This window comes from Vanellus vanellus (assembly GCF_965231255.1).
Source record: "Vanellus vanellus genome assembly, chromosome: 2".
NCBI classification, from domain to species: Eukaryota; Metazoa; Chordata; class Aves; order Charadriiformes; family Charadriidae; genus Vanellus; species Vanellus vanellus.
Genome location: NC_138906.1, coordinates 120,171,137 through 120,199,061, shown reverse-complemented (window position 1 = coordinate 120,199,061; position 27,925 = coordinate 120,171,137). Strand labels below are relative to the sequence as shown.

At 42.9% G+C, this 27,925-nt stretch overlaps 1 protein-coding gene across 1 annotated transcript in view; it reads right to left on the bottom strand.

Moving 5' to 3' along the window:
- Nucleotides 1-9,334: 9,334 nt before the first annotated feature.
- The window catches only part of TAF4B (TATA-box binding protein associated factor 4b), a gene marked incomplete at both ends in the record, with an annotated part of 73,316 nt that continues 54,725 nt past the window's right edge, over nt 9,335-27,925 (bottom strand). Inside the window, 2 exons of the mRNA XM_082480067.1 lie at nt 9,335-9,502; nt 20,811-20,930. Coding sequence (XP_082336193.1) covers nt 9,335-9,502; nt 20,811-20,930 — 288 coding nt within the window. The remainder of the gene's footprint in view (nt 9,503-20,810; nt 20,931-27,925) is intronic.

Here is a 27,925-nt window from a genome sequence, read left to right as displayed (position 1 = left end):
GACTATATCACCGTAGATATCAATGAGGGTCATAAGTGCTACCTTAGCTCAAAAGAAACAGCATTAATTATCCGAAGTCTGTGCTGAGTGCCATCTGTACTCCCATAGACAGCCTGCTGCTGGCACGGCAGAAGGCAAAACCCCACGCCCATGGGAGCGGAGAATGTTTTCCATTCCCTGCAAGGGATCCCTGCCCACCTGAAGACAGAGCAGCAGTCAGGGAGCAAAAGGGAGCCCCGCTGCAAGGCAGAGGGTTTGCGGGGTGCCAGCCCTGAGTGTGCGGGGCCAGGCGCGGGAGGTGCTATGAGACGTGGCCTTGTTGGTGGGTTTGGGACTCACAGATAATTCCAGGAAAGGGCTTTGCTGTGGTAAGTATTAGGGAGGTATAAATAGCCCCCGCCACCCTGGGACTCCACTGTCTCAAGCGATGTGCCAGGGAGATCCTCAGAGGATGGCACATTGGGAAGGGGAACTACCAAAACTAGATGTAGGGAAATCCCTGACGCAGGGCTTTAGCTGCTGAGAAACAAACGTTTCCTTCTTGCAGCATTCACTGCAGTGCTACAGAAGCCTAAACCCAGCAACTTTTTATTGGCATTACAGCAAAGCCCAACTTGAAGGAGACATCCGACAGGGAACAGCTTTAATAGCCTAAAAGCACTGCAGCTGTCTGGGACAGCCCATCTCCTTCCTGCAGTAGGCACACACAGGGGTCTAGGAAAGGAAAATCACTCTAACCTGGCTTTCCTCCCCTGAGGAAAAGGGAACCTGTATCCCCAACACCTCGGGAGGCTGGAGATGACGGTGGAGACCTTTGCAGCCAGAACTCCTCAAGGCTCACCAGAAGTCATTTCCAAGATTTGGAAGCTCTTGAGAGGGCAAGTGCACCAGGAGCAACACTGCCTACTCACTAACAAAGATCATGGGAAGAGAAAGTAGCTGAGCCCTATTTTAGCCCTACTGAATTTGATTTAACATCTCTGCATGCACAGAGAGTCTCCAGGTGCTCACAACTTCTGCCTGTGCGGAGAACACCAGGTTTGTGATCAAGATCTGAGAGCCATTAGCTCAGACAAGTGGCAGCTGAGGAGCTGTTTGTGCAGGAGATGTCTCTCATGGAAGGCAATCAAAGCAGCGAGCCTGAAGATGGCTGGGAAGGGACAGTAGTCATCCAAGGGAAACAAATTATTTGAGGGGTGGGGAGGAGAACCGGAGCAGTCATGGAAGCTGAAGACGAAGGCAAGCTTTTAGGAAGAGCAAACGTGCCCAACAAGCAGTGCAAGAAGAGGGTGGGAGCACCCCATCTGGATGTTGCTTGGCTGTGAGCATTTCACTCGGGTTTCACCTGAGCACAGAAGTTATAGCCAGGCCAGAAGGTGCCTGGACAAAGCAGACAGTTCACTCCGTGTTTACAAATCATTCCCAGGGCTTAAAACACTGAGAAAGGGCAGTGGCCATGGAGCCCAGCAGGGGAAGGCAGGCAGTGCTACAGCATGTTTGTGCTGCAAGGCGTGAGCATGGGGACAAAAGGCAGCGGGGGGGGGGGTGGGGGGGAGAGGGGATGTGGGAAGGAGATCCAACACCACAGAAACCAGGGGAAGGGAATGAAAGGCAAGAGTGGGAAAGCCGAGCTGGGCCACTGCGCCCACATCTCCTCCAAACGTGTCCAGGGATCTTCGTTCAAAGAGCCGGGGAGTATGTGTGCCACATCCCGACGTCAGGAGCTCAAGTCCCTTATGTATGGCTTACTGCCTGTGATGGAGGCTGGCTTGGCAAGGAGACCTCCTCAGTGTGGGACATGTCTGAGGAGGCTGAGCATGTGGTGCTCTGATGGACCGAGGAGTGCCTGGGGGGCGCATCATTGGGCCCAACAAAGGCTGAAAGCCCCCACAGCCAGGCCTCCCACCCACCCGCCTACAAGCTCATCCTCTGGCCGGGAGCCACCGGACCCCAGCCGAAGGGCAGGGCAGCTCCGCGGGCCCCCGGCAGGCTGGGCCGGGCTGGGCATGCCCGGCGGCCCCCGGGGCGCTGGGGTGGTGCTGGCTCCTCTGGGCCCTCCGCCAAGCAGGCGGCTTTCCCAAGGGCGCCTCCGCCAGCACAGCCCCACCATCATTCCTGGGACCGAGTCCCCAGGCAGGAGCCGTGGGCAAGTCGCCGCCAGCCCCCGCCACCCATGGCCCCGGCCACCCATGGCCCCTGTGCCAGCCACCCTGCCCAAACCGTAGGCTGCTTCGACTTCCTCTATGTGCCTAAGCACCGCCCAAGGCAGGTGACAGCTATACAGGTTTTAAATCCCTTCTCGAGCAGAAACCTGCATTTCTGGGGGGCAAAAACATCACCAAAAGAGACAGCACCCTGCCCCTGCCATCCTGGGCTGTGCCTGACCGGCTTTCTGCCTTGGGGGATACAGTCCCTGGGGTCAGCTCGGCTTCCCCACTCCCAGACAACATTGGAAAGCCAGCTGCGGCTCAGGACTGCAAAAAATTTAGCCTATCATAGAGAAAGAACCTGAAAAGGCAGCCGTCTACCTCGGGAGGTGGAGGAGCCCCACCAAGGTATAAGGAGGTCTGGAAGAATCGGGTCCCTGCAAAGTTTTCTTAAGTTTTGACTTGATCAAGACTATAGAGGGAAAAAAAAAAAAGTCTCCTGACTCACTCTCTTCCCAAGACTGCCCTAGCCCAGGGCATTTTCCCTGCCTTGGGAAGTGTTGCAAAATTTGAGCTTGCCCTGAAGGTATCTCTCACTAATTACTGGATATCCTGGTTTTGTGTAAGGACACAGGCAGAACCTTCCCACAGGTTCTTCTTTACGGCATGGGAAAAAAAACTCGAAACACTGATTTCTGTTTCAGCATCCCCAGCAGACTGCTGTGAAGGGCTGATTACCTACTCGAGGGGATCTCTTTCTGGAGCCATCCTCCTCAGCTCTGGGGCATCGCTCACCAACAGTCTCTAAGAAGTGAGGAATTTCAAAGGCAAAACCCAACCTTGCTTTTAATATTTGCCCTCTGTACCTGAAGTTTGGGTCACTTTCAATTTTTTTCCCCTGTAATAAAGAAGGCTAAAGCTTTCAAATTAGAAGCAAAGACTCTGAGAGCTGTGTGAGATGAGGCCTGTTTGAGTTCGCACCGCCTGCCAGCCGTGCTGCAAAGGGCTAATGAGTTGGCTGGTAAAAGGCAGGGTGCAGAAAATTACAGCCCCGGCCCTGACAAGAGGTAGCCCAACCCTGATCACCACGTCAGCTCGACGCAAGGCAGATGCTCACGCAGGCTGTAAGCCTCCATCCATGGTTTATTCTCATCAGTAGAGGAAAACTGCTACAGCTCTGAGGCCATGCTGCATCTACACATCCTGTATCTACCGTTATCTACACATCTGGTGTCTACCATATCTACACATCTTCTGCTCATTCCAGCCTCTTCTTTCAGGATCAGTCAGGCCGCCAACTCCCATGGACACCACATGTCCCCCTGTCCTACATCCTGCAGTGCTTCAGCTCTCAGGCTGGACCGCAGGCCTGGGCTGCAGCTGGTGCTACTCCTTCTAGCCACTCCTTCAAAGAGAGGTGAGATCATTACAGAGGGTTTCTCCAAATTTTAGGAAACATGAAGTTAAGAATGAAAACTGCATTGAACAGGAAGCGATGATTTAAGAATTTCTTCCCCAAATAGAAATTACCCAATAAGTCTGCTTCATTAAATACATAGCCTGCATACCTGTACCCACCTACTTTGATGGATTTTATTTTTTTTTTCTAGAGAGGCCCTTTTCTGTCTTTTCTGTAAATGCAAGCCTCTACCAGAACACACGTAAAGGTATCACTGAAGCTCCTGGAGAGAGGACTGAGCTCTGCCTTCAGTCCTCTGAGTACCTTCTCCTTTTCCTACCCTTCCTTCTTGAGAAGTCCTGCTGATCAGCTCTTCAAGGGAGTCTTTATTCTCTGCCTAATTTTGCACAAAAGGTATCAAAGGATTTTAACATATTAAAACTTGCAACCTCTTCAAGAATTCATCTCCTTCCTCCCTCTCTCCTTGTTGCTGGAGTTTCACACCTGGGAGCCGTTATAACTCAGCCCTTACAAGAAGTAGGGTATTTCTTTTAAAAAGTTACTTAGCCATCCTTATACACACAGAGTACATGTATATTCACACATAATTACTTAGAAAAAATACTCCCCCTCCTCCCTTCCAGCTTCCAAGGACAGAAATAAGAAACACCCTTCAAATAACTGTAAATAATAAACCCCGTCACTCTAAACACTTCAAAGTGGAAGTGCAAATATCTCAAGAAGCTTGGGGAACTACACATAATTATGAATTAGCTCTCAAAAACAGATACAGATGATCTTTCAGATAACTTTTCATTCCAAATAGATTTTAAAATAGTATTCCCTGTGATCTGCTAGAGAGAGTAACGGCTTGCTGATAACTGCAGTTCTTCAAGGAAAGCCTGTGGAGCGGGAGCACGCATGCCAAACTGGTGAGATGAAGACAACTTTTTGCCTTAGCAGTACCCATGCAGAAGACCCTCACGTTTGCTCCCTCCTGCCAGGGCACAGCCCCAGGGGAGACAGTCTTTCAGTGACACTACTGATAGGCAAAGCTCTGGAGAAACATGTACTGGTCATGCCTGGGGCCTCAGTGTGGATCCTGGTACTGCCCAATGTCCATTTGAATCACACAAGACACAGCTCTATAGTGTTTCATACTTCTGAGACAGAAAGAGACTGAAGAGGAGACACCTGGAAGAGCTGGGGGACTGTGAGATGGGGTTGGGGAAGAGAATGGATGACCGGCTCTGATGGTGTTTCTGGCAGGAACTTTATGTGGCTCTGCCAGGAGAACATCCCTTGGAAGGTCAGAAGTACCTACTGCCACAAGGACCTTGAAAACCCTCGACTGAAGTAGGACTTAATGGTGGAAGTCTTGCCCACTGCAAAACACAAACTTGCTCTGAGAATCTGCTCCCTGCACAGAAAGTAGCAGCCTCAGGGCTGACATGGGCTGACTTGCACCATCACCTCCTTCCGCTCCCGAACAGCCATTCAACTTTCAAGTTCAGGATGGGGATCTTCCTTTTCCTTCCTCCTTCACAGCAAAAAACCCTTCAAAAGCAGGCTGCCTGCAAGCGACCTGTGAACTGGGGATCCTGAGACTGGGTAGGAAAGTTATCAGCTAACGTGCTAGAGTAGCTACAGATAGCAGGCAAGGACTGACCTATAGGCTCATGCCTATAGTAGCAGAGGAAAGAGGAGGTGGTAGGAACAAGGACTGATGTATCTGGAAGGAAAGGACAAGGTTTCTTGCTTCTTCCTTCAAAACATAATAAAGCCAAAAGGGATGCTTGCCTAGCTTACAAAAGGACTACACCAAGTGAAACACTGGCATTGTGGCCTGCAGATTGGCAGCCTTCCTACCAGATGAGGGTGGGACAAGCCACTGACACGTGGTAACAAGCCCAGTACCAAAAGCGACATAACAGAGAGGTCCAGTGTTCTCCATTCTTCAGCTTTGGTACACAATTTTGCACTCATCAAAGGAGTAAAGCCTTCACTGCAGATTGCAGTTATCTCCAGAGCTGCAGGCTCCAGCCATGGGACTTTGGATAACAAGACTGGCTCCAGCTCTTGGAGGATGTGTAGACATCACATGTGCTACACATCATAGAGGAAAGTGTATGCAGCACTTGGCCTCAGAAACCCAGCAGCCCTCATTTGAAAAGTTGCTGGGAGCAAGCTCATTTCATCATGTCCAATCACTTGGACTGTCTGCCCCTTCAGGACATCCTTGTTTGCCTTAGTCTTTCCTTCTTCACCCTGGTGATTACAAATGAAGAGGAAAGTAAAGAACAGAGCAAAGAGATGAACCTGGAGAACAGCTGACAGCATTTTTTGCTGAGCACAGTGCACTCACATGGCAGGACACAGGTGCCTACAAGAGAGTGGGCCTAGAACAACTTGATGCAAACAGTAGCCTTAAGCTACTTGTGTCAAAGTGTCCAAGAGAGTGCACTGGCTTTGAGGAATCATCTAGCAACATCTCATGGGCCCCCACTACCTTCCTCATTAAACCTCGAACAAAGCTGCAGGGTGTGTTAGTGCACTCCGGCTAGTCTTTCCCAGGGGGAGAAGGGAAAAAGCTGGAGTCAAAGACAGTGCAAAGGGCTGGATTCAGTGGTAGGACTTGAAAATGGCAATAAAGGGAAAAAGCAGCAGCTGGAGGAGAAAGAGTCTCTGCATAACATACAAAACTTGGCATACTATGCTGCTAAGATAGTAGTAAAGAGCCAACAACGACAGTTTTCCCCCCACAACTGTATATACCGTTTTCTTTAAAGGCAGAATACTCGAGTGGCCGCAATGGTTCCCTGGGCAGCTTGGTACATCAGAAATAGCCATGAGGCCAGCAGGCCACCTGGCCAGCAAGAAGTGCCTGCAGTAAGCTTTAGACCCCTCACGGCATTGGTGGTATGGATGGCTCTGCTGCTCAGTCCCCAAGCGTGGGGAGAACACAAGCATGCTGAGAACGAAGAGACAAGGGAGCATGACGGCATGGTTTGTCTTCATCAACTATGACTGGGCTTTTAGTGTTTACACAAAGAGCAGTCCACCTTCCCATAATGTGTAATGAGACTGGGGAAAAGGAGGGAAGTGAACCCATGGTCGTCTCTCCTTTAACTGCTGGTGTGGCTGACCAAAGCCCAACTGTTAACTAAATGCTGCTTTAGAGGACACTTGTTCTTCTCAGAAACCAAGCTGAGCTCAAATGAGAGGCAGGCTGAACCCTTGGGAGGGAGACAAGTATTTTTAGTCTTCACAGCAAGGGCTTGCCTGTCCCTTTTTTGAAATTAGGCCTAAAGACCTGCTGAAAAACCTTTCTGAAAATGTCTGCTACTCTTTACAGGATAAAATTTTGGGGTTTGGGGTGTGTTTGGGGGATGGGGAAGTGGTGGCACACAGGGAGGAACTACTGGTGAAAGAGACAACTTGCTATGGCAGCAATGAAAGCATGCAATCTGCATTGCAGGCAGGCCATAAAAACACTTGAATCATCTGTCGTATTTTATACATATCAATTTATCAATTAAGTTATTTTCTTCAACATCTTTCATTTTAAGTATCACACTAGTTTAAAGAAGGCAAAGAGGCAGGCTAATATGCAGATGCTCATCTTTGTTCTCCAACCTGCATTTAATTAATTGTGTTACTTTAAAAATAATTTAGGACAACGCTTTCACTGCACATTGCTGAAGTCTGAGACTGTTTCTGTGTTTTTACTTCCCAGAACACATGCAAAGTGCTCACCTCTGCCCAGCTGTTAAAAAAACCAAAAACCCCAGCCTCTGCACTGACTGACTGGGGGAAATCAGGTAAAGGAGAGGTTGCTTTTCCTCCCTGCCCAATCCCCCTTCAAGTAATTCTTTTCTCTGTCACCTAGCTGTGTTTAAAAACCTTAAAATATAGATGTTTATCGTTAATACACCACACGGGGCAACCGTGCCAATTACCATGATGGGCAGATAGCCGGGGCTCCCTCTCAGAGCCACACCATTAGTCACGGGGATGACAGCTTCAGACGCTGAATCTCTCGCGTTAGGAAACAGTTACCAATTTATTATTTTTAATAAAATAATTGCTTTAATGCAGTATTTAAAATAATTTTAAACATCTGATCAATAAGATACAGTACACAAATATGGAAAATGCTGCACTTTACATAAAAAGTAAAGCTAAGCATTTAATTATACAAAACAATTTTGCCTGATGCCATCAATATCTTGCAAACTATAGCTTAGTCAAAGTACTGCTTTTCTTTTATATATATATATGCCATATATACATATATAAATAATTTACAGCATTCATTTACTAGATTTGTTTACTACTGTTCCAACAAAAAAAAAAAAAAAACCAACATAACCAATTCACAACTTATTGAATTTGGTAACTATCTGCAGTGGTTCTGACGGTGGAGGGCATTTGAATCATCGCTTCACGTTTTGAAGTAGCATGCCAAATAACCATAGGAAGCTTGTGCCTTAAAAGAAAAAAAGTTTCAGCAGGAAGCCATTCAATAGAGTCAGTGCCTTTCTCACCGGTCCTAGGAAACAGCCATGCCATGCTATTCTAGACAGCTCTGTCACGGGAGGCAAAACGTTTGGAGGCTGGGGAGAAGGGTGACCCAGATGTATTCTCCTTCCACCACAAAGCAGTTTCACTAGCAAGTAGAAAAATCTTTGAATCTATTCTAACAATCTTAACAATAATTGGGAGTCCCCCTCCTCACTGAACAGAAACCAGGCAACTGTCTAAATACTTTCTATTTGGGAAGTTTCCCTGTTATACCACTTAAATGTATTAAATCAGTATTCCAAACAAAGCAGTGAATCCTGTGCTTTGCAAACACTGCTTTTCTCCTTAAGAGGGTCCCCAGCTGCAAAGTTTCAATGCATCTCAAGTTTTCCCTTTTTTTGCAGTCAGCACAGGTTGCTTTTGTTCGTTTCCTTCTACATCTACGCTCAGGTTCAATGCTATTTTTTATATCTACAGAAAGATAAACTGTTTCTTCTGTTTACCCTTCCTTTTTAGGCTCTTTCACTTCTTGTATTCAAGTTTAGTAACTCAAAATTTTTGCTGAACATCAAAGTATGCCCTAACTACACTGTCTGATGTACCTCAATCACAAGAACGACCAATTTGGTCACTTTCCCTCAGTCTCTTTCTCAGAGGAAAAGGGGAGGGCAGTTGAGGCAAGGTAGGGGTGAGAAAGCACCCCTCGTTACTTTTGCTTGCTACTTTGCTCTCCACAAATGAGCATTCAGTAGTAATTCTAAACCAAGAAAATTTAAGGAGATGCTGAGTGAGATAGGCAATACATTAGCATGTTGACTGACTGCTGGTTCATGATTAAATACAGTTGCCATGCTATGCAGTGCCTGTAAAGTGTTATTTGTTTCCCTAAATAAGGTTGGATTAGAAGAAGGCACTACATGTAGAACAGATGTTGCAGACTCTGGAGTACTGAAGCAAGTGACATACATAAACTAGGTACACGTATCCAGCCCTCAGAGCCTGCAAGTCAGTTAAATGCAGGCAGGTAGTCAGAGGTGCTTGCGTGTGCAGCTCAGTGTTTTCACTGGTTTACAGACTGGTTTAAGCCAAATATTATTAAAAACTCTACAGGTGCTAAGTTAGGTATCTAATAAAAATGTTTATCTGTAAACAAAAGTTGTCCTTACAACGGATCGTTTTCCAGAAATTGGAATTTCAAGACAGTGCAACAATGCTTCAGTGTTTTCTTTGGCAGTAGACAGCAAGGTGAAATGTAAAATTCAAATCACTTCAGAAGAGCACGGTACAAGGTTAGAGAATGCTTCATCTCCCTCTCTTGTTCCATGCAGAATATCAAGTCCCTGAGACAGACACGGGTTATTCTTGGACAGAGCAGCGGTTTCGTAAGTCTAAAACCTGATGATCCAGGAGCAATTCCATTGCCGTTCAAACCCTAAATGGGGGAGGGAGAGAGAAAAAAACATTAGAATTCCATGTAAATACAAGTTTTTAACCACACTGGTTGGATTATACTGCCTACTTGCATAAAACTAGCTTGCTGATGTTCAGCTTTACATGTTGAAAACCAGCAATCCAGAAGTCCTTGCATACTTTAAAAGACAAAGCGAGCACTTGCCAGTTGATGCTTTATTCCACTCAAAGCAACCAGAAAATTCTACCTTTCTTTAAAACTATATTATTATGGTAAGAAAAATAACTGCTGTTTCACTGAAGTCGTACTGCACAGACACTTGCACTGAGAAAGGACAAGCTTACTACAAAAATGGTACTACGATGGTTCCTATGCAGAGCCCCAGGTGCTGCAAGGCTCCTACTCCCACTTGCTAACACCCAAGCTCCAGATGTTCACATCTCTTCTGGAGGAAAACCATCACTGTGAGTGGGCTCTAGCCGTGAAACACAGCCAGGAGAAACTCTTACCCTGGCCCTCACCTGTGAATTGTCCTTTAAGGGAACAGCAAACACACAGAGTTGAAGCATCCACGTGTTCATAACACTATCGAGCCTATTTGTCTCAGCCGGCTGCCTCACTTGGTTATGAAAGCACAATTGGTAGGAGATGATGATGTTTAGTAGTTATACATTCAGGCTACTGGAATGAGCAACCCCCACGCATTCCAAAATGCCCCAAGATTTATTATTAGGGGTGGGGAGGAGGAAGATTACCATGAGCTGCACAATAGACTGGCTACTTATCTTGGAGCCAATCTATGCTACACAGCCAGTCTCTTATCACTACTGGAGGGTTCTCGGTAATGAATGCAATTTGTACAAATACGAGTGCTCAGTCTCTGTAACTTCAGCAAGGCAATGCCTGCCAGCATCAACACCACTTGGAGACGGTGTTGCTTGGATGCCGTGTTAACTATATCAATTCTTACCCTAACACTCTCTGCAAGACTTCAGCAAAATGACTTTGCCCAGTTTGCTTAGAGAAATCTGGTTAAAACCCCCATATATTAGAAACAAATACCAGTGCTGGACTATCTATAGCAGTGAATGCTACTGTTGTTAAGGGGAAAGCATTGAAATGTATCAAAAAAATAGAGAGATTCACCAGAGAGCATGCACTAACCACAGAAAACCCAGGGCATATTGCAGAAATGGAAGCTGTATTTCTTACTAGCAGCATGCAGGGTATTCAGCACCATTTCATTTGCTTTACAGTCGATACTATTAAACACTATGAAATGCCATCACTTGAAATTTTCAGTTTGTTAAATGGCTTGGAACAAATGCGTGCGTGGGGAAGACTGCTGGCCACATCACACAGAGAGGGCACTGCTGTCCTGGTAAGACACAAAAGGGTCACAGTTCAAGTTTGTCATATGACAACCCTGAAGGATCCAGGGAAAAGATAGCGCTGCAATGCAGCTGCCAGCATGGGTTGAAAAGGAGGTCAATCCAACAGGATGCAGCAGAAGGCCCGAGGCAATGTTATAAATGAAACAAACCCCAAGGGTTTTCAGTAACCCAGCAGCAATGTCCTTTATAATTCAAAGAACTTTATGGAGGTGAAAGTATTTTCTCTCTAAATAGTCATTAGACTAGAAGTCTTACCTTCAAAAAGGCACCAAACAAAGCCACCTCGATCCTGTTCACTCCTTTACAAAAAGGAGGCAGGCAGCACAAACCGCCGAGCCTGTTTTGGAAGCTGTTGGAGCTGCAAGATGCTACAATAGGGCAGAAGCACCAAGCTGCCTGTGCTTGAGTTATGGATTTGTTTATTCTTAAATTCTTACCCATCATGCCCAGTGCAGAGACGTAAAGTGATGTTAAACTCGAATATCACATCCAAAGCCAAAGCTTATCCTGGACTCCTGTTTGCTAAAACAGCTGGTTCATACTTCTAAATTTCATACAGCACCACACTGGCTTATCAGAGCTACTGAGTACAGCATTTCAGGGGCCAGGGACCCTTTCACTAGTTACTGAACATATCTAAACCAACAGATGCTACCACATCCAAGTTAAAAGAAAAGGTCCTTCTCTCAAAGTGCATGATGGTTTAAAATTAAAGAAGCCAACAGTCAGCCTTGGTCATTCCAGTCCAGACTTGGACTGCGCTGGAGAACTCACTCTGAATTAAGTTTATACAGGGATGAACACTAATTCCTTTTAGCTACTATCCCCTGGTCTTTCATGGGTTTGTTTTGGACTTTGGACCAAGCAGTGGAGGGTGATGTACTGCCTATCTTTTTGTAATAAAACATTCAGAGAACCAAAAGTGAGAAAGCTTGAAGTTAAGATGCCATCTGCACATCAAAACGAACCATTATTTAACAAGTGCCCCAACTCTTGTGCTCTCCAGCCGACACAATGGACACTTTAGGGGAGGTTCCTCTGCTGCTTAGTTCTCAGAGCCTCCTCTCAAGCAACTTCCTCTTGGACAGCAGGTTGATCTTGTCTGGTCCTAGGTTACAGTCAGCAGTCCCGTCCTTTACAGCTCACATACCCCTTCCTGCACAGAAACTACCCCACGCTGCTTCTGAGACCTTAATACCCTGGTTAGAACAACACCAGCCTACTCCTTGCCCTCAGACATCTCTACTATATTCCTCCTAGTTGGGCATCAACCGCTTGTGTCTTGCTATTTTGGGGGATTCTTCACTGCAAAAATCTTTAGCCTACCCTAAGACAGCTTTGTGAGCCTTTTCTGAGGGGAAAGGAAAAATGCTGCTTTTCAACCAGGCCACAGACAAGTACGAAGACAAGTGAATATAAAATGCATCCTTGTAGAACTAATTCTAGCAAAGGGTACTGCAACCAGCCTGCACCCCCTTTCTGCAGCATCATATATTAGTGCCCTAACAAGCAACTTTTTTTTTTATTTCCTCTCTCCTTTTTTTTTTTTTAATTTTTATTTTAAATTGGGAACGCTCCTCTTCTCCACAGAGAAGGTTGGAAGACATCAGCCATATCCTGAAGATCCTGCATTCACTGAACCCCCAGCACCCCACTTTCCTTCCGAAAGAGAAACAATGCGGTGACATGCAGCCCGGGAGGGGTAACTACCAACAGGAATACTACCAGTCAGCCTGGGTATCAACAGCTGACAGTCCCTGTTCGTAAGCCAGGTAAGGTACTGCAGCAATGTGGCTCTGCGCCACTGGAAACCACCACCACCCTTCATAGTACCAAGACCAGCAGCTGGCTTAAAACCAGCTGCAGGAGGCCACAACAGCCGCAGTCCTGCTCCTGGCCTATCCTCAGAATAAAGTCAAATCTGCAACTTTGCCAAAGCAACATGCTGTTACCCTTTCTTGATCCTCAGAGCCTTTTATACACACCTGACAGAGACCAGTTACTCTCACTGATCTTGGCAGCAGAACACACTGTGGACCTCCTGCTGTAGTCCCACGCCTGTCATGCAGCTAGTTTTGTCGACAGGTTGCTCCTGAAACCTGTTTTGAGATCTCTAGAGCTCTCTCCAGTGGCTGGACCGAGAATTAAACACCAGCTCTCTGAAAAGGCGACAATCAAATTGATATAGAGCCACAGCTCACAACAAGCTCTTCCTTTACTGAAGCTACCATCATCACCTTATTCCTAGTCTCCAAGGTATCTGGAGCATGTGATCTACAAGTCTGGATCTACAGGTACTGACAAGGATATCAAAGTTGCTAGAGCTAGTCTACAAGCCCTAATACAAAGCTCAAGAGGGGTCAGCAGTCACCTTCCTTTCCACCAAGTCCAGGTCAGGCTCAGTGAGCTGTTCCTGGCAGAGTACACTCTCCCTTCTCAAATTCAAAGGCTTCAGACGAATCGCATTCAAAATTTTAAACCTGTAAGAGGGGGGCACTTTAAGGGAGCAAAGCATTCAGTCAAGTTAAAAACTCAAGCCAAGAGTTCTCATTTTAATTTTTGGTGTGGCATAAACACACCCCAGTCTCAGAGCCAAGATCCCAAGAGAGAAAACTGTCATGGCAATTCTTCTGCGCATTATAAAAATACCACCAGCAGAAGGAAGCAAAGGCATGAGACAGTTTTCAATGATATCTCCAAACACCGAGTAATTACAGCTGCGTGCAGCAGAGATATTGTTGGAAGGTGGTAAAAGCATCTAGCGAATCAGAGCAAAAGCATCCAGGTTCAACCCCCAGCTCTGTCACCTGTGGTCACACTGATGGTCTGTGATATCTAGTACATTAGTTTCCCAGCTGCAAAACACAGAACATGTTCCTGTCTCACAGGAGCAAAAAAAAAAGGGTTAAAAAGCCATTAATGGACCGTGCAATGCTCAAACACTTTCATGGGTCTCCCCCAGCAGGGAGGAGGAAGGAAGAGACCCTGTCAGAGTTGTGGAAGTTTTGCTTGTACAAGTAAATGCACAATTTAGGCCAGAGAAAACAAAGTGAAAAAAGTTGATATTACTTGTCATTGCTGCCTATTCTAACAAGCCTCAGTCAGCTACAAGTACTCCCACATGCACAGTACTAAAATACTACATTACCCAATATTTATATAAATATGGTATTTTTAAAAAATAAAGTCGGTGGCGTTCGGTGGTGTTTTTTTTTGTTTTGTTTTTGGTGTGTTTTTTTTTTTTTAAACATATAGACCGTTAGACTAGATCAAGCCATTGCCCGAAAGGCTTAGATCTCTATTTCCAGGCTGCTTCTTGTGCAGCTGAAAACAAACGTATATTTATGATGTTATCTGCTGTAATCTACAAAAGAGTCCTCACAAAGCTTTTAGATCTATGTAATAGAGAACGCTATTTAACTGCGCATTTTTCCTCAGATTTCATTGCAACATTCCTACAAGTCCTTTCAAATGTAGGCAACAACACGTTTTACATATTGAAACAAATTACTGCAAATGTAATGTCAGTTTATTCACTATTATGCCCAAGATTCATGTACGCATGTCACTTCGTATGGCTACATCAGATGCTTAATCTGTACCTGGAGGTAATGAATACTATACAAATATGTCATGTTAGTTAATAGACAATTATTAAGCTGAAATTTTCTGGCTCTTTGCCACATCATTTTAAGCAATGTATTGTCAACTAAATTATAAATCTCTTGACCCTTCACATGTCATCAACATTTGCGCATTACCAATATGTTCAGCCTAAAGCTACAATGCAATTAGTCATTTAAATTGCAGATATCTTTCACACATAAGAAGAATGAAGTTCATCTCTAGCACAGTGAAGGCACGATATGGGCCAATGAACTGTATTTCTGAAGTGTGTGAGTGGCAGTCAAGAATATTTTTGCCTATTTACATGGGAAAAAATTCACATCAAGTGTATGGCCTAGACTGACAGCAGCCAGGAAATTTAGCGCTGAAATTGAAACTCTCTAGCTGACAGGGCTGTGCTTAGGTCATACAGCAGATAAGTAAGATGCTGAAGCCATATTTTATAATTGCAGTAACACTTTTAGCTCCCCTCTTCCCCAAAGGTATGACCACGCTGTAGACTTGTCGATTCTCACGACAGCCTGAGTAAGAACCAGAAACTGAAATCAAAAGTCTGCATATGTTATGCATGTGCAAAGTACAAAAAAGAAAATCACTTCAGACCTAAATCTCAAAATGGGCTGGAAGAAGGGGTGGTAGAGACAGAGACAGACAAAGAGAGGGAAAACCCTCAAGTGTAGAAATAGATTTTGTAGCCTGACTCTGAACACCTACTTACATGCAAGTAGTATAGGTTCAATTTAAAAGTGATTGCTTTTAAATTCATTTTCTGCAGCTTTTAAGAAAATACTTTAGCAGACTATCATGTACCAATGCCAGGCACCAGCCAGCAGCCTCTCTGTGCCCCATGGATATACAGGGAGCAGCAAACCTGTCATCCATTCGCTACAGAGCCAACTTCTACATTTAATTCACATTTAGACACAGTCACATCCTTAATACCAATACTGAAGTTGATGAATTATGCTAGCATGTACTCTCATCAGAAGAGCTTTTGGCCAGAAATGTGGCAGTAACTTCTACAGCTACCACTTATAAGAGCATAAAGCCAGATACCCCTTAACTACCACACATCCCTCCTGCAAATGCCAAAAAAAATAAGTTATTTGATTGCCACACAGTGTAAAAACCAAAACATCTATCTTCCCCAAACATTTGGAACAGTTGGGGTTCTCTTTCATTCTGCAGAAAATGACTTGTTGGTTAAAAGCTTAGTTCTTCCCAGGTCAGCCTAAAGAGCATTTCCGAAGTTTAAACATGCACCACATACAGAGTATGTTTGATCAACATGCATACCGGCATGCTAAGCTGTAAAGCAAGAAGAATAAGTTTAAGTTCTGCTAACAATGATCACAGATGTGGCAGAGACCTTGCCCTAAAAGAGAAGACAACACGCTTGTTTTCTCCACCCACAATCAATACTAAAAATGGAACAATGACCAGTGTGGTAAACAAGACATTTCTCCCATTTCTTCTTGCCAAAGTTCTTCCCAAAAGGAGAATACAAGCTTATTTGTGGACTGCTGTATATCAGAAGATGTGCATCGCTCTGGAAGTATCACATTATTTCATGCACATTAGCCAAAGCTAGGAGTTTGACAGAAAGAAAGTACTTGAATGGCTCTGCACTGACCCCAAGATATCAGCTGCATCATTTACTTCTGTAGCAGCTACTTGCAGTAGCCTCCATTTCCACAGCAGAGCTAGACACCACCTAGTCCTAGGTGGCAAGGCAAGAGAGACTTACACGTACTAACACAGCAGCCAGTCTTGGTGGGGGACAGAACAGCCACAAACAGTGTCTGGAAGGAAGAAATTTCCTTTGCCATTGGCTCAGGCAAAAAGAAAGAAAAGAAAAGACACAAGATTTATTCCTGAGTCAGTCAATGTGACCAACCTGGAAGAAGGCAAGTGAAAGATACACCACCAACAGCACTTTCGGGCAAGACAGACTGCATCAATTCCAAATAGTTAACGTGTTATCATTGAGCCAGAAAATGGACGAGAAACAAGCAGTCTCCCCAAAAAATTACACAGAAGGGCAAGCATCCAAGTAAGTTTTCCTGTATAAAGCAGAAAAGTGGTCCGACCATAGTCTTCAGAAGCTGACCATAAGAGTAACAGCCAGGCTCCTAGCTCTACTTCCAAAAACCTATCTATCCCTTCTGTGTGATACCACACAAATATACTGCTCTCACTTCAAGGCCAAAGATGAGCTGGGATCCGGGACACCTCTGGATAGAAGGAAAGTAAGTTTAGGGACTCAGAACTGCAGCCTGTTTCCTCACAGAGAAAAAGCTTTAAATATCTGCAACAGTTTTCAAACTTCTAAGACTCCAGTTGCAGTGAGAATGAAACAAAGCTGTTTCCAAAATAGCTTTGTCATCAGAAAAGCAGTAAAACTTAATCCAAAATAATCCTTGACTATTTCTCAGCATTGAAAACATTAAGGGGCATGTTACCAACCAATAAAAACGATGAAACAGAACACAGAATCGGGAAACTCTGTCTGTGGCTTCAAGTTTGTTTTTTTCTGATTTGTTTTAGAAGTGTTCTCCCTTCCCAAGATGAGTTATTTTTCAATTCTTCCCACCCTTTAATTCATTACTGTTCACCACATGCCCCCAAAAAAGGAAAAGAGGTGGGTAACAAATACACAAACCCAAAAACACATATGAATGAAATCCAAAGGCCTCTCCCCCTCATTGTATCCAAAAGTGTCCAGAGGGACCAGAATGAGAGAGATGAAGATATTACCACCTCTGGATAACAAGTAGCACCAATTAACACATTTTCACAATAGAGGGATTTTCTTACCAGGGCTTTCTCAAATTACTCTTTCTGAACAATACCATTCAAATGTTAAAATGTAGTGAAGAGAACATGCAAAACTATCCAAAAGAGTGTTTCTAACCAGAACGGGGAAAGAATTCCCATTATACTGATGACTTTTTTCTTTTAAATTAGCCTAGAGCATTAGTCTTATTTTTTCTTTCCACGATCTTCATGGATTTGCACCTATTGCTATTTCAAGTTTAGTGATACGTAAGCGGTAATCATGGCAAGATATAGTTTACCCTTTTTATATTGCTTTTAGGTCCAAATTAGTTAACAGACACTCCTCTGGTCAAGAACCTCTTTCTTTATTTGCTACCTGCCACACTATAAAGTGATGTGGCTGCTGGTAAGCAGGCTTCTAGCTGTAAAGCACATGCTAATGTCACTATGTTCTAGTTCCCAGATTAAAATAATTCATAAAAGACCAAGTAAAGACAGCAGAATTTCAGAGAACAAGATAGGATGAATGTGCAGGAATCAGGCATCCAACTATCCCAGGAAAAAGACTTTCCAGAAGAGTTGCAAAACCAAGCAGCAGAGTATAAAGGAAGCAGATACCTAGGGCTGAGGCACCACCCCAATTAAACACAGATACTCATTTGTGAAGAAAGGAAACATGGTATGCTAAGAAAATGCTGTTCTTAGCCCTTAATGCTTAATGTTATTGCAACAGAAGGTAACAGATACATACCGACCCAGTCTGCTGAGCTGCACTTTTCCAGTACCCATTATACTTTGGTACTGAATAAAGAAAGGGAAATACGTAACAAATTTGCTTACAGAGTTTCACTTCTTAAATACATACTGTAACTGATTATTTCTTCCCTGTCTCCCCAAATACCTTAGGGCTTCAGTTCACATCAATAATGGCTTGAAACAATTCGTTTCCTTTAATTATTACAGTAGGCAACAATAAAAAGAAGCTGAACTGAGCCAACTTTGCTCTAACATGGAAATAATAGATACAAACACTGTACAAAGAACATTATCCAAGGAAAGCTGAAGTCTCAGTTGAAAAACCAAATGCAGTTAGCATCAGTGATTTCATTCAATACTGTCAAACGATCATTCATACTCAGGGATAACATCTTCCATCATACCTGTCTTCCAAGATATTAGGCTTTAAAAAAACAAAAATGGCCACAGGAGTATTATGCACAGATTTACTCCTTGCCATTGCATAGTCAGGAAGATCTGACATTTAAGATTACTTGAGAGTAAAGCTGTCTGTATTTGCAATTTGAAATGAGAAAGTACATCCTGCCTGTTTAAATTATTCTCAGACAGGTTGCCCAAAAAGATCATTTTAAAGATGCCCAAATGTGTATCAGCCTAAGGCCATATTGTACTTGCTTTCAGTTTCAAAGACCTCCTTTCATCTCTGAAGAATGGAATGTTGTTTACTGCTCAGGATGTTTTGCCATGTTATCATGAATATATTACAAATGTTCTGCTTCTCGAACTAGAGAGTGTTTGTCAAAACCATTCTTTATTCTACATGAGAACTCTTAAGACTTTTATAAATCCTGCTTATATATCTTGGGACACTTAAAAGTCTAAGTCTAAACATCCTTCTCAAGTTTGCTATCCTGCATAATTTCACAAAAAAGAAGAGAGGTCCACAGAGAAATACTTTCTGGTAGCATGAAGCTTAAGTATTAGGCACTGGAATGCAAGATTGCACAGGAGAAACAAAAGTAGTTTCACTAGCAGAATTACTTTCACCTACTGTCCTTACAACTCAGTCTAGTAAGGCAACCTATATGAGAAGCATCTTAAAACACAGCAGGTAAATTTGTCACAATGAAATGCTGTCAAGGTTTATGGTTAGTTTTAGGCATGTTATGTCCATGTTCTTTTAACCTGGCAATGTAAATAATGGATCACCACCTTTCAATAGCAACATTGTTATCTGTCTCACTTTGGCACGATCTCATGAAGTGTTTAATAAGGCAGACACACCGCAGACGATGAGAAATAACTGAAAAGTACCTAACAGGCAGACTTGTTAAATATTCAGAAACAAATCCGGCAATAATTACAGAAAACCACTATGAAGAACAAGAATAGTTACTTGATAGAAGCTTGGGGGAAGAGGAGAAAACGATGGGGAAAACTGTTCTTGTGCTAAACTCATTTTTTCTAGTTTTTCCAGTGGTATTATAAAAAAACTAAGTATACCTTCAGCTTCATGTGAAAGTGCATTAAAAAACTTCAAAGTGAAGAATAGCTGCTCAAAAGCTGGGAACGCTGCTTTCTGCTGGTTGTTTAGATACAGATTCCTTCCCTTCACTTGCAGTAAACAGGGAGCATTCAAGGAGCTAATTGTGTCTCCACATCAGAAAAAATAATCAGAGAAACAAGTCTACCTCACCGCCTTATAGAGGCCCCTTGTCACAGTCGAGGCCGAGAGAAAACCTACAGGACAGATGCCACCACTGTCTCAGTTACACTGCAAATAATTGAGCTTAATAAAAGGTCCTTCCAGACTCCAGTATGCAAAAACGCTGGAGTATTTTGAATCCTAGCACCTATTTAAGCTTCCTAGGCCATGAGAATGAAAAAGATTTAAGGATTACCAGAAAGGACAACTTCATCACCATTTCTTCCACAGAAGAATTACTCTCCAGGCTTCTGTTTGCTGTGCTTGGGTCACAAGCCAACCAGCTCTTCGCTTGAGCAACATTGAGGCTTCATGAGAAAGAGGGGCAAAACTGGCAATAACACTTGAATGACAGCCCACAATACACTTCTCTCACCTCCAGCCAAGATGATCACTAACAGAAGTAAGCCATCAGTGTCGTCAGAAAGAGCTTCTGCAGCCCTATAAGCTTCCAAGGTTCCAGAAACAGTTAATCTCCAGCACAACATTAAGAGATTTGTTCAGACCACGATATGTTAAAAGAACCTTCAAGGCACTTCTAAAATGCAGCATGAGCCAGAAAAGGTGATCTGGCTCCTTGCAGAAACTGAATGGTCTAGCTTCATTTATTTATTGCTTTTCTGGGGGATCTAGCCAAGGTGAACTCACAGCATATTTCAAGAGAGTTCCTACGCATTGTGCATGGAAAAAAGTCCACAGCCAAATATCAAAGAAAGAGCCATTTCAAAAGCCATCCAAAACAACCATCATGACTTCAACTGAGAGGCTATGACAACTAGCTGCTGTGGAAGACCACCACTGCTTTGTTACCCTCCACTGTAGATGGAGGTTAACGTTTCTCTGAGCCATCACTTAATTCAGTCCTTTACACACAGTGCTCTTATCCACAGTTCTTCCTATAAGACACAGTTAAATATCCCCCATCAAGTTTACCAGAAACAATCCTTTCAAGTATCTAACACATGAACTAGTTTTCTTACAGTACGTAACCAGCCATTTTCCGTAAGAGAATCTTCACTTCTTCCTACAGGAAAAGATAAAAATAATTCCGTTTGAAGATACAATGACATGCAAGTCATCTCCATACCTCCAGCCCAGATCCAATGTTTGATGAGTCCAATGGTCTTTTCTTCCTTGGTCCAATTGCTGCCAAAGCTGTGAGGTTGGCTTCTCTTTGTTGCATTTGTGCTAACTCCAATTGTTGCATCTAATTTAAGAAGAAAACACCTACATTAATTATGATATACAGTATGCTATATATCTTGATTCTCTTTATGGCAGCTTCAGACGGCTCTGCAGTCCCTACTGAAACAACGTATTTCACAACATCTTTTCCTGTCTTTCTGGACAATTTTGACAGATTCCAATACTCATTCACACTTATACCCTTGAAATGCTAACAGCCCAATAGATAGCTCTGTGTAAGTGACACCTTTTAGGGAGACCACATTGTGGTATCAATGCAGCCTTAACAGCAGCCTTGCTTCTGGTTCCTCAGCTCATAAACTTTGCCATTTCTGATTAACAGAAAATATTGTTCAGAACTGGTTTATGAGGCTGGATTGGAATTAAAAGTTGAAGTTACCGAGTTCTGTGAATTGGGGATATTCTTAATTCAAAATTTCAATTAATGACTGCACAAGCAAAACACCCAATTTCTTCATGCTGTATTACCTGAACCCAGCACTCAATACTGCTGCTCTGAAACATCTTATTGTCCAACTGAACACGATGCTGTCAGTTCACTGATATTCTTTCTTTTCCCGATACATATTTTGAATCTTCAGTCATATCTGCGGCAAGTTAGAGATACACTGTATATACTTACTTTCACTCACACCAAAAAACCATTCAACACAAAGAAATCCTTAGAAACAACTTCTACTTGGGTTAAGTAAACTTGGGATGGGAAAGAGACCCATAGTCAAGAGGATTGGGGAAAAAAAAAAAAAAAAGTTTTATCTCTTCATTTTGAGGTACATACTACTTCATTCTATTCGATAACTATAGATGCCAGCTGCTCTGGAGCTCATAGCCAAGTCTGCTAATAGACTTACTAGCTTGGACTGGCCACCTTGCTAACGCAACCACACTGCTTTGAGATCCACCAGCTGTCCAACTTGGAGCACGGGTGGATGGGAGTGCACTCTCTCTCTGGAGAGAGGGAACCTTTTCTATTTACTCAGGTTGAGTTTTTCCTTAAACACAAACCTCCAGGTTTGATGATAATCCTTAAATGATCTGATATGCAACTAGAACTGCTCATCCCATGCTCTCCCCACTCCGAAGACTTACAAAATGTGTTCGGATGGGAATTCTCTACATTCACGCATGTCCATATCTTTAAAGAAAGTACAGCCATATCATGGTAGCAAAGCATCCCGCTGTCCTCCCTTCCCTCAACCGTGCAAATCATTAAAGAATATAAAAATTAATTGGAATTCCTCATTCCATCAGTAGATATTTTGCTTACTAATCTTGCAATACACTGTGTTTTCACTTGTTTTTCAGCTCTCAGAGATCCTACTTGGGGAAAAGAAATTCAGCTGGCTAAGAAATGAGCTTGTAGCACCTACAGAGCATCAGTCTCCCACTTGCTACTACTTAAGTAAGAATCCACAATAAAAAAAAAAAAAAAAAACAAAACACACACATACCATGGAGTTGGGTGGGGGATTATTTTTTTGTTGTTGGAGAGTTTGGGGGTTTTGTTGTTGGAGAGTTTGGGGGTTTTGGTAGGGGTTGGCTTTTGGGGTTAGTTTTTTGGGGTTTTGGTTTGGGGGGTTTTAGTGTTGGGGTTTTGTTTGTTTTTTGTTTGTTTAGTTGGTTGGTTGATTGTTTTTTGGGTGTTGGTTTTTTTTGGTTTTTTTTGTTTTTTTTTTGTTTTTTTTTTAAGTCTGTAATTTTACTTTAGATTGGTAGACTCATTCTTACTTTAGTGATGCTGGCAGCTTCACATCAAGTAGTGGAGTCAGATAGACTATTAAAAGTAAAACGGTATTTCAGTGCAAGATTCCTAAAAGAGCATCCTGCCCTGTAAGACTCAAACTATACACATACTCAAGATTTTTCAACAGAAATCAGGGAATGCAAGACTTCAACACACATATGTTGAGAGTAGTTAGGTTTTGGGGTGGTTTGGTTTGGTTTGCTTTTTGGTTTGTTTTTTGGGTTTTTTTGTTGTTGTTGGTTTTGGTTTTTTTTTTTTTGAAGATGAGACAAATGATTCAGTTATGAAAACACCACCATTTGCAAGTCAGCTTTGATCACACTATGTAGGCTTACAGAAACGTAGTAGTACTTCAATGCTAGATACCATCATTCACTTACCACACACGCTATTCTTGCTTTTTTTGTCTTTTTCAAAGTACATAGTATTGCTTTCAAGAATATTTTAGAGACTGTAAGGTTTTATGTCCCTTAAAATTGAAAACTACAGTTCTGCAACTGTATGACATTACCCCAGCTGGTCGACTTGCATAAGATGTTTAAGATGTAGTGATAGGATGAGGGGCAATGGTTTTAAACTGGAAGAGGGCAGGTTTAGATTAAACATTAGGAAGAAGTATTTCACTGTGAAGATGGTAAGACACTGGAACAGGTTGCCCAGAGTGGTTGTTGAGGCCCCATCCATGGAGGTGTTCAAGGCCAGGCTGGACATGGCCTTGGGCAACCTGGTCTAGTGGGAGGTATCCCTGCCTATAGCAGGGGGGTTGGAACTCTATGATCTTCAAGGTCCTTTCCAACCTAACCCATTCTATGATTCTATAAGATAAACTCCCCTTCAATCTCAGTTTTAAATATGTATATTTATATTCAGGAACACATTGCAACCTATCAGGAATGGGGGAAAATAATCTGAAAAAGTGACTTGAAACTTCACAAACTCTGTGAAACACAGAGGCTTAGAAACTATTTTTATGTGACTTCATCGCTCTCTGGATTAATTGGGAGCAATGAAATGCTGAGACACTTTGGCAGAGGCATGTGCTGACTTCCAGCCCCAGCTGCCCAGGCCGCCAACACCTGGAGCCATCCCCACTTACAGGCAGCAATGGAGCATCCCTGTAGAAGTATACCTTCCTGCTAGCAATGTAGGTCAGTTGTCATGGTAGCTGCATGTACACCACAGTCGTCTTACCATGAGAAGAGGCATTACAACATGCCATGCACATAGCACCCCTCTGGGGGCAGATTCAATTCCAAAAGACTCCAGTGGCAAAGAAACCAGAAGGGGAAAGATTATTCGCTTTACTTATAAGAATCACTACACTTCGAATGAAAAAGACTTAAAATCATTAAAACAAAGAAAGAAAAAAGCCTTTATTAGCCTAACCTTGTGCTTCTATCCCTGGGAGTCATTAGAAAACATATCCCCCCAGTCCTCAATCCTATAAAACACATACAAACCAGCTTCACTGTAGTTAGACATGTCAAAAACAAGTGGCTGCTGAACATCTGGTCACTGGCTTGAAGCAGCATTGAAATAAGACCACTTCTCCTTTTTACAGATGATGTTGATGGGCAGCCATGGTAAAGACCACAGAAAAGAGGCAGAGCTATGAATGAAATACTGAGGGTGCTTTGGCTTGGCATCAGCATGGGGTGGAGGGGACTCGGCGGGTTGAGTGCTTCTTGGTGGAGTACCAGGATGCTGAGGACCGGGTAGCACCTGGGCACCATCACTCATTTTCCCCATGCAATTCAAGCTGACAAAGCATGCTGTCGACACAGACGCCCTGCAGGGCGAGCACTGCTGCTGGAGGGCAGTACAGGCGGAAACCCCACGGATACAAAGGACAAGATGACACTTGGTGGATGGTATGAAAAAGATGTGCTATCTAGAAACAGAATTGATGCACCTTTGACCACACAGTGCCCAAGACAGTGCCAGAAATACATGTCGCTACCATCACCTACTTTCCCCAATGTATTTTCCACCTCGTAACCGGTCAAAGGATTTTTCAAATTGGGCAGAACCTCACCAGGGCTTTGGAGCAAAAGCAAAAAAGAAATCATAGTCTTGTTGCATTCTAGACATCTTGGGGATTTTTCTGAGAACATAATTAAGACAAATGAATTTAAACACTCAATCTCCATAATGGACTCAACAGATCCCCATTAAGCAATATGGGCAGGCATCCAAATTACCCTGCTGAAGCCAGCAAAATCATCTTTTCATCAAGTTTTGTTCCATTAAAAAGTGTGAGATTAAATGTCCAAACATTGTGTGAGCAGTTAAAAGCACAGGATAAGGAGAAGACAGACAGATAACATCAAGGGATACCCGAGGATACTGGCTGCGTAACTACTGCCAGATTTTCCTAAACAAGATTAGGAAAGAGCAAGAAGCAACTACGTTGAGTCAAATCTTTCTTTAACAGACAGTTTTGCAGCACACAAGTTAGGGCAGAAAGATCACTGCAGCAAGTGAAAGACAGTAAGAGTAGTATATACGCTTTATTACAATATAACATAGAAAAGCTGCATCTAGTATTGTTTCCCTTCTAAGGGTCAGTTTTACTAATATCGGTGTCTCTGACTAAACCAGAAGACAAATAGGAACTGTCATACCCAGGTTTGTATCTTGAAAACAGATGATTTTTCTTCCTTGAAGAGAGAAGCGTGTAATGGCAATACAAGAGGAGCTGGGGGAACCTGTGCCATACATTGGAGCCACAATTAGCAGGTTTCCCGTCAACCTGACCTACTTCATCTGCTGAAAGATGCTGCTGTTTCACCACAACACAGGAGTCCAACAGATGTTCTGTTCAAAATTCATTCCTCAAGAAGGGCATTTAAGAGGGGACGGTCTCCAGGCAAGAGGCAAATGAATGTTCATGCTCCTTCTCTCTCCTTTCTGATTTTTACATATGCTAAGAATTGCAGTACAAAGAGTTCTAAAAACCTGTGTATAAAGATCAAATTGCTGTGAAAACGTCTCAGAACTTGTAAAATAGTCTTTGTTGCTGCTGGCCTTTTTAATAATAAAAATAGGGTTTAAAGTCTGGTCTTGCAGCAAGCAGGAATCTCTAGGGTGACACAATAACCATTTTAGTTAATCTGACCTGCAGCACAAATCAAGAAGTAAGGTATGTTTTAAAGTCCTCCCTTATAGTGAAATGTCATTTGCAGCATGGCTGTAATCACACAAAATGAAAGGTTTTAAAATTGACCTCTCTGTTCTTCACTCAATTCTCTACTGAGAAAAATATTTCTTTTCCTGCTCACAGACATTCTCTCTCACTTATGTCTGATACTCCACATTTCAGAAAATATGCAAAATATATTTTTTACTATGACACCAATGACATTGTAATATTAAAAATTAGATTTCAAGTTGTATCAGAAGACAAGAAGTAATTCAGTTATGAGATGCCGAGACGTTTTTTTAAAACAATACTGCAAGTTGGTTTTCAACTAACTTTCAGTTAGGAAGTTCATGGTATCTGGTTGTTAGCAGTATCAGAGCTCCAATAATCCAAGATATGCAAATCTCGCAAGACTTTCCCTAAACACTGCAAGGAAGAATCCCTCAAACACAACTGAAGAAAGGAAAAAGTATACTAGAGTACACAAAGTCAACTAATTCACACCAGCTAATCCACGATGTGTACAGCAGCAAGTAGCTGTATTACCAAAGAGGGGAAAAGAGCTACCTAGCTGAATACACGTTCACCTTCAAAAAAGAGGTAACGAAAACCCTCATGTCTGGTCACAAAGTACCCAAAGCAGAACAGGGTATTTGGTACGAGCTTTCACAGAAGACAAAGCACATGAAACCTTTACTGTCTAGATCCTCAAGGATAGTTTTACCAGGGAAGACTTCTCTAAAGGTAGAGACAAGAAATTAAGCATCTGTATTAGCCAGGACTCACCGAGCAGTAACAGATCTGAGGTGAAAGAAAAGCCAAACAGGTGGCACTCGTCCAGCACAATGCTGGCAGATGACATGTGTGTCAAGAAATTCATACCACTGCCCACTTCTGCAGGAGCTTCGGCATGTAAAGTACTAGGAAATAAATGAAGAGAGATTTCTTTTCTCCACTTCTCAGATTTAAGTACTAGGAATTATGTTTAGGAAAAAAACCCACCAAAATATTCTTGGCAATGCAATAACAAATAAATACAGCCGTATGAATGTAAATGAGCTCAGAAGAAATGCTGGTAAGTCAGAGGGGGAAGCTAAACACCACCATTCTGGACTTGGTTACTATTAATATAAGGGAAAGACTAAAAAGCATATATGTACAAGATATCGGTTTTAATATCAAGAAAAAAGTGGAAATGTCTCCACGTATGACATTGTAGGCTGACAGAGTACGGGACAGATTAAATAAATATGTAAAGTAACAGAAGAACTGGCAGGAAAGGAAACCAGGGAAGGCTGAAGACAAGTTAATGTATGCCTAAGGGTTATGTGTGCTATCCAGCAATAAGTACATCAGGAGTAATAAAAGCACTAAAGTAGATGAACAAGAATTTGTATAAGACTTGCGGGGGGGGGGGGGGGGGGGGGCGAAAAAGCAAGGAATATAAGCATACAAAAGAGGCAGAAGCCCCCGATTCTTTCAGGTTCCACAATAAAGAAATAAAACAATAAATTAATGAATATTAAATTCAAAATAAGTCAAAGCAACTGTGACCAAATATCGTTTACTTTTTTCTAGCTTCCATCAGTGAAAAAGGCACCTGAACATTCACGTGAATCCTTACTATTGCCTTTACTGTACATTTTTAAAGAACTAAATGTTGAGGTACCCTTTAAGCAGGGCCACTTATCCCACTGAACTGACTTTTCTCTCTTGTTCCTATCCATTCTTTATTCTGACCATCTTTTTCAAAGTTTCACTGGGTTTCATTGTGTCCTCCATTTAGCGCTTTTAAAGTTTCCTACTGCTCCCAGTCGCTTCTCCCTTCATTGTCTTTGGGAAAAAGAGAACTCCATTTTTTTCGCATTCCCTTAAAGCAATTTAAGGAACTTGTGACGAAAATGAAAAATAAACCTTAAAAATCTGTTTTCAATCCCAAGCCTCTCGCTCTGGTTGTCATAAAGCTCAATGAGCATTACTGCCTCCAGCCTCTACCTTTTCTACACAAAATCTTCTGCCCTACAGGATCTCATATGGGGGACATTCTCTGAGGAAAACTGACATTTGAAGGCTGCATATTTAAACATTTATCATCCTTTCCTCTTGCCTA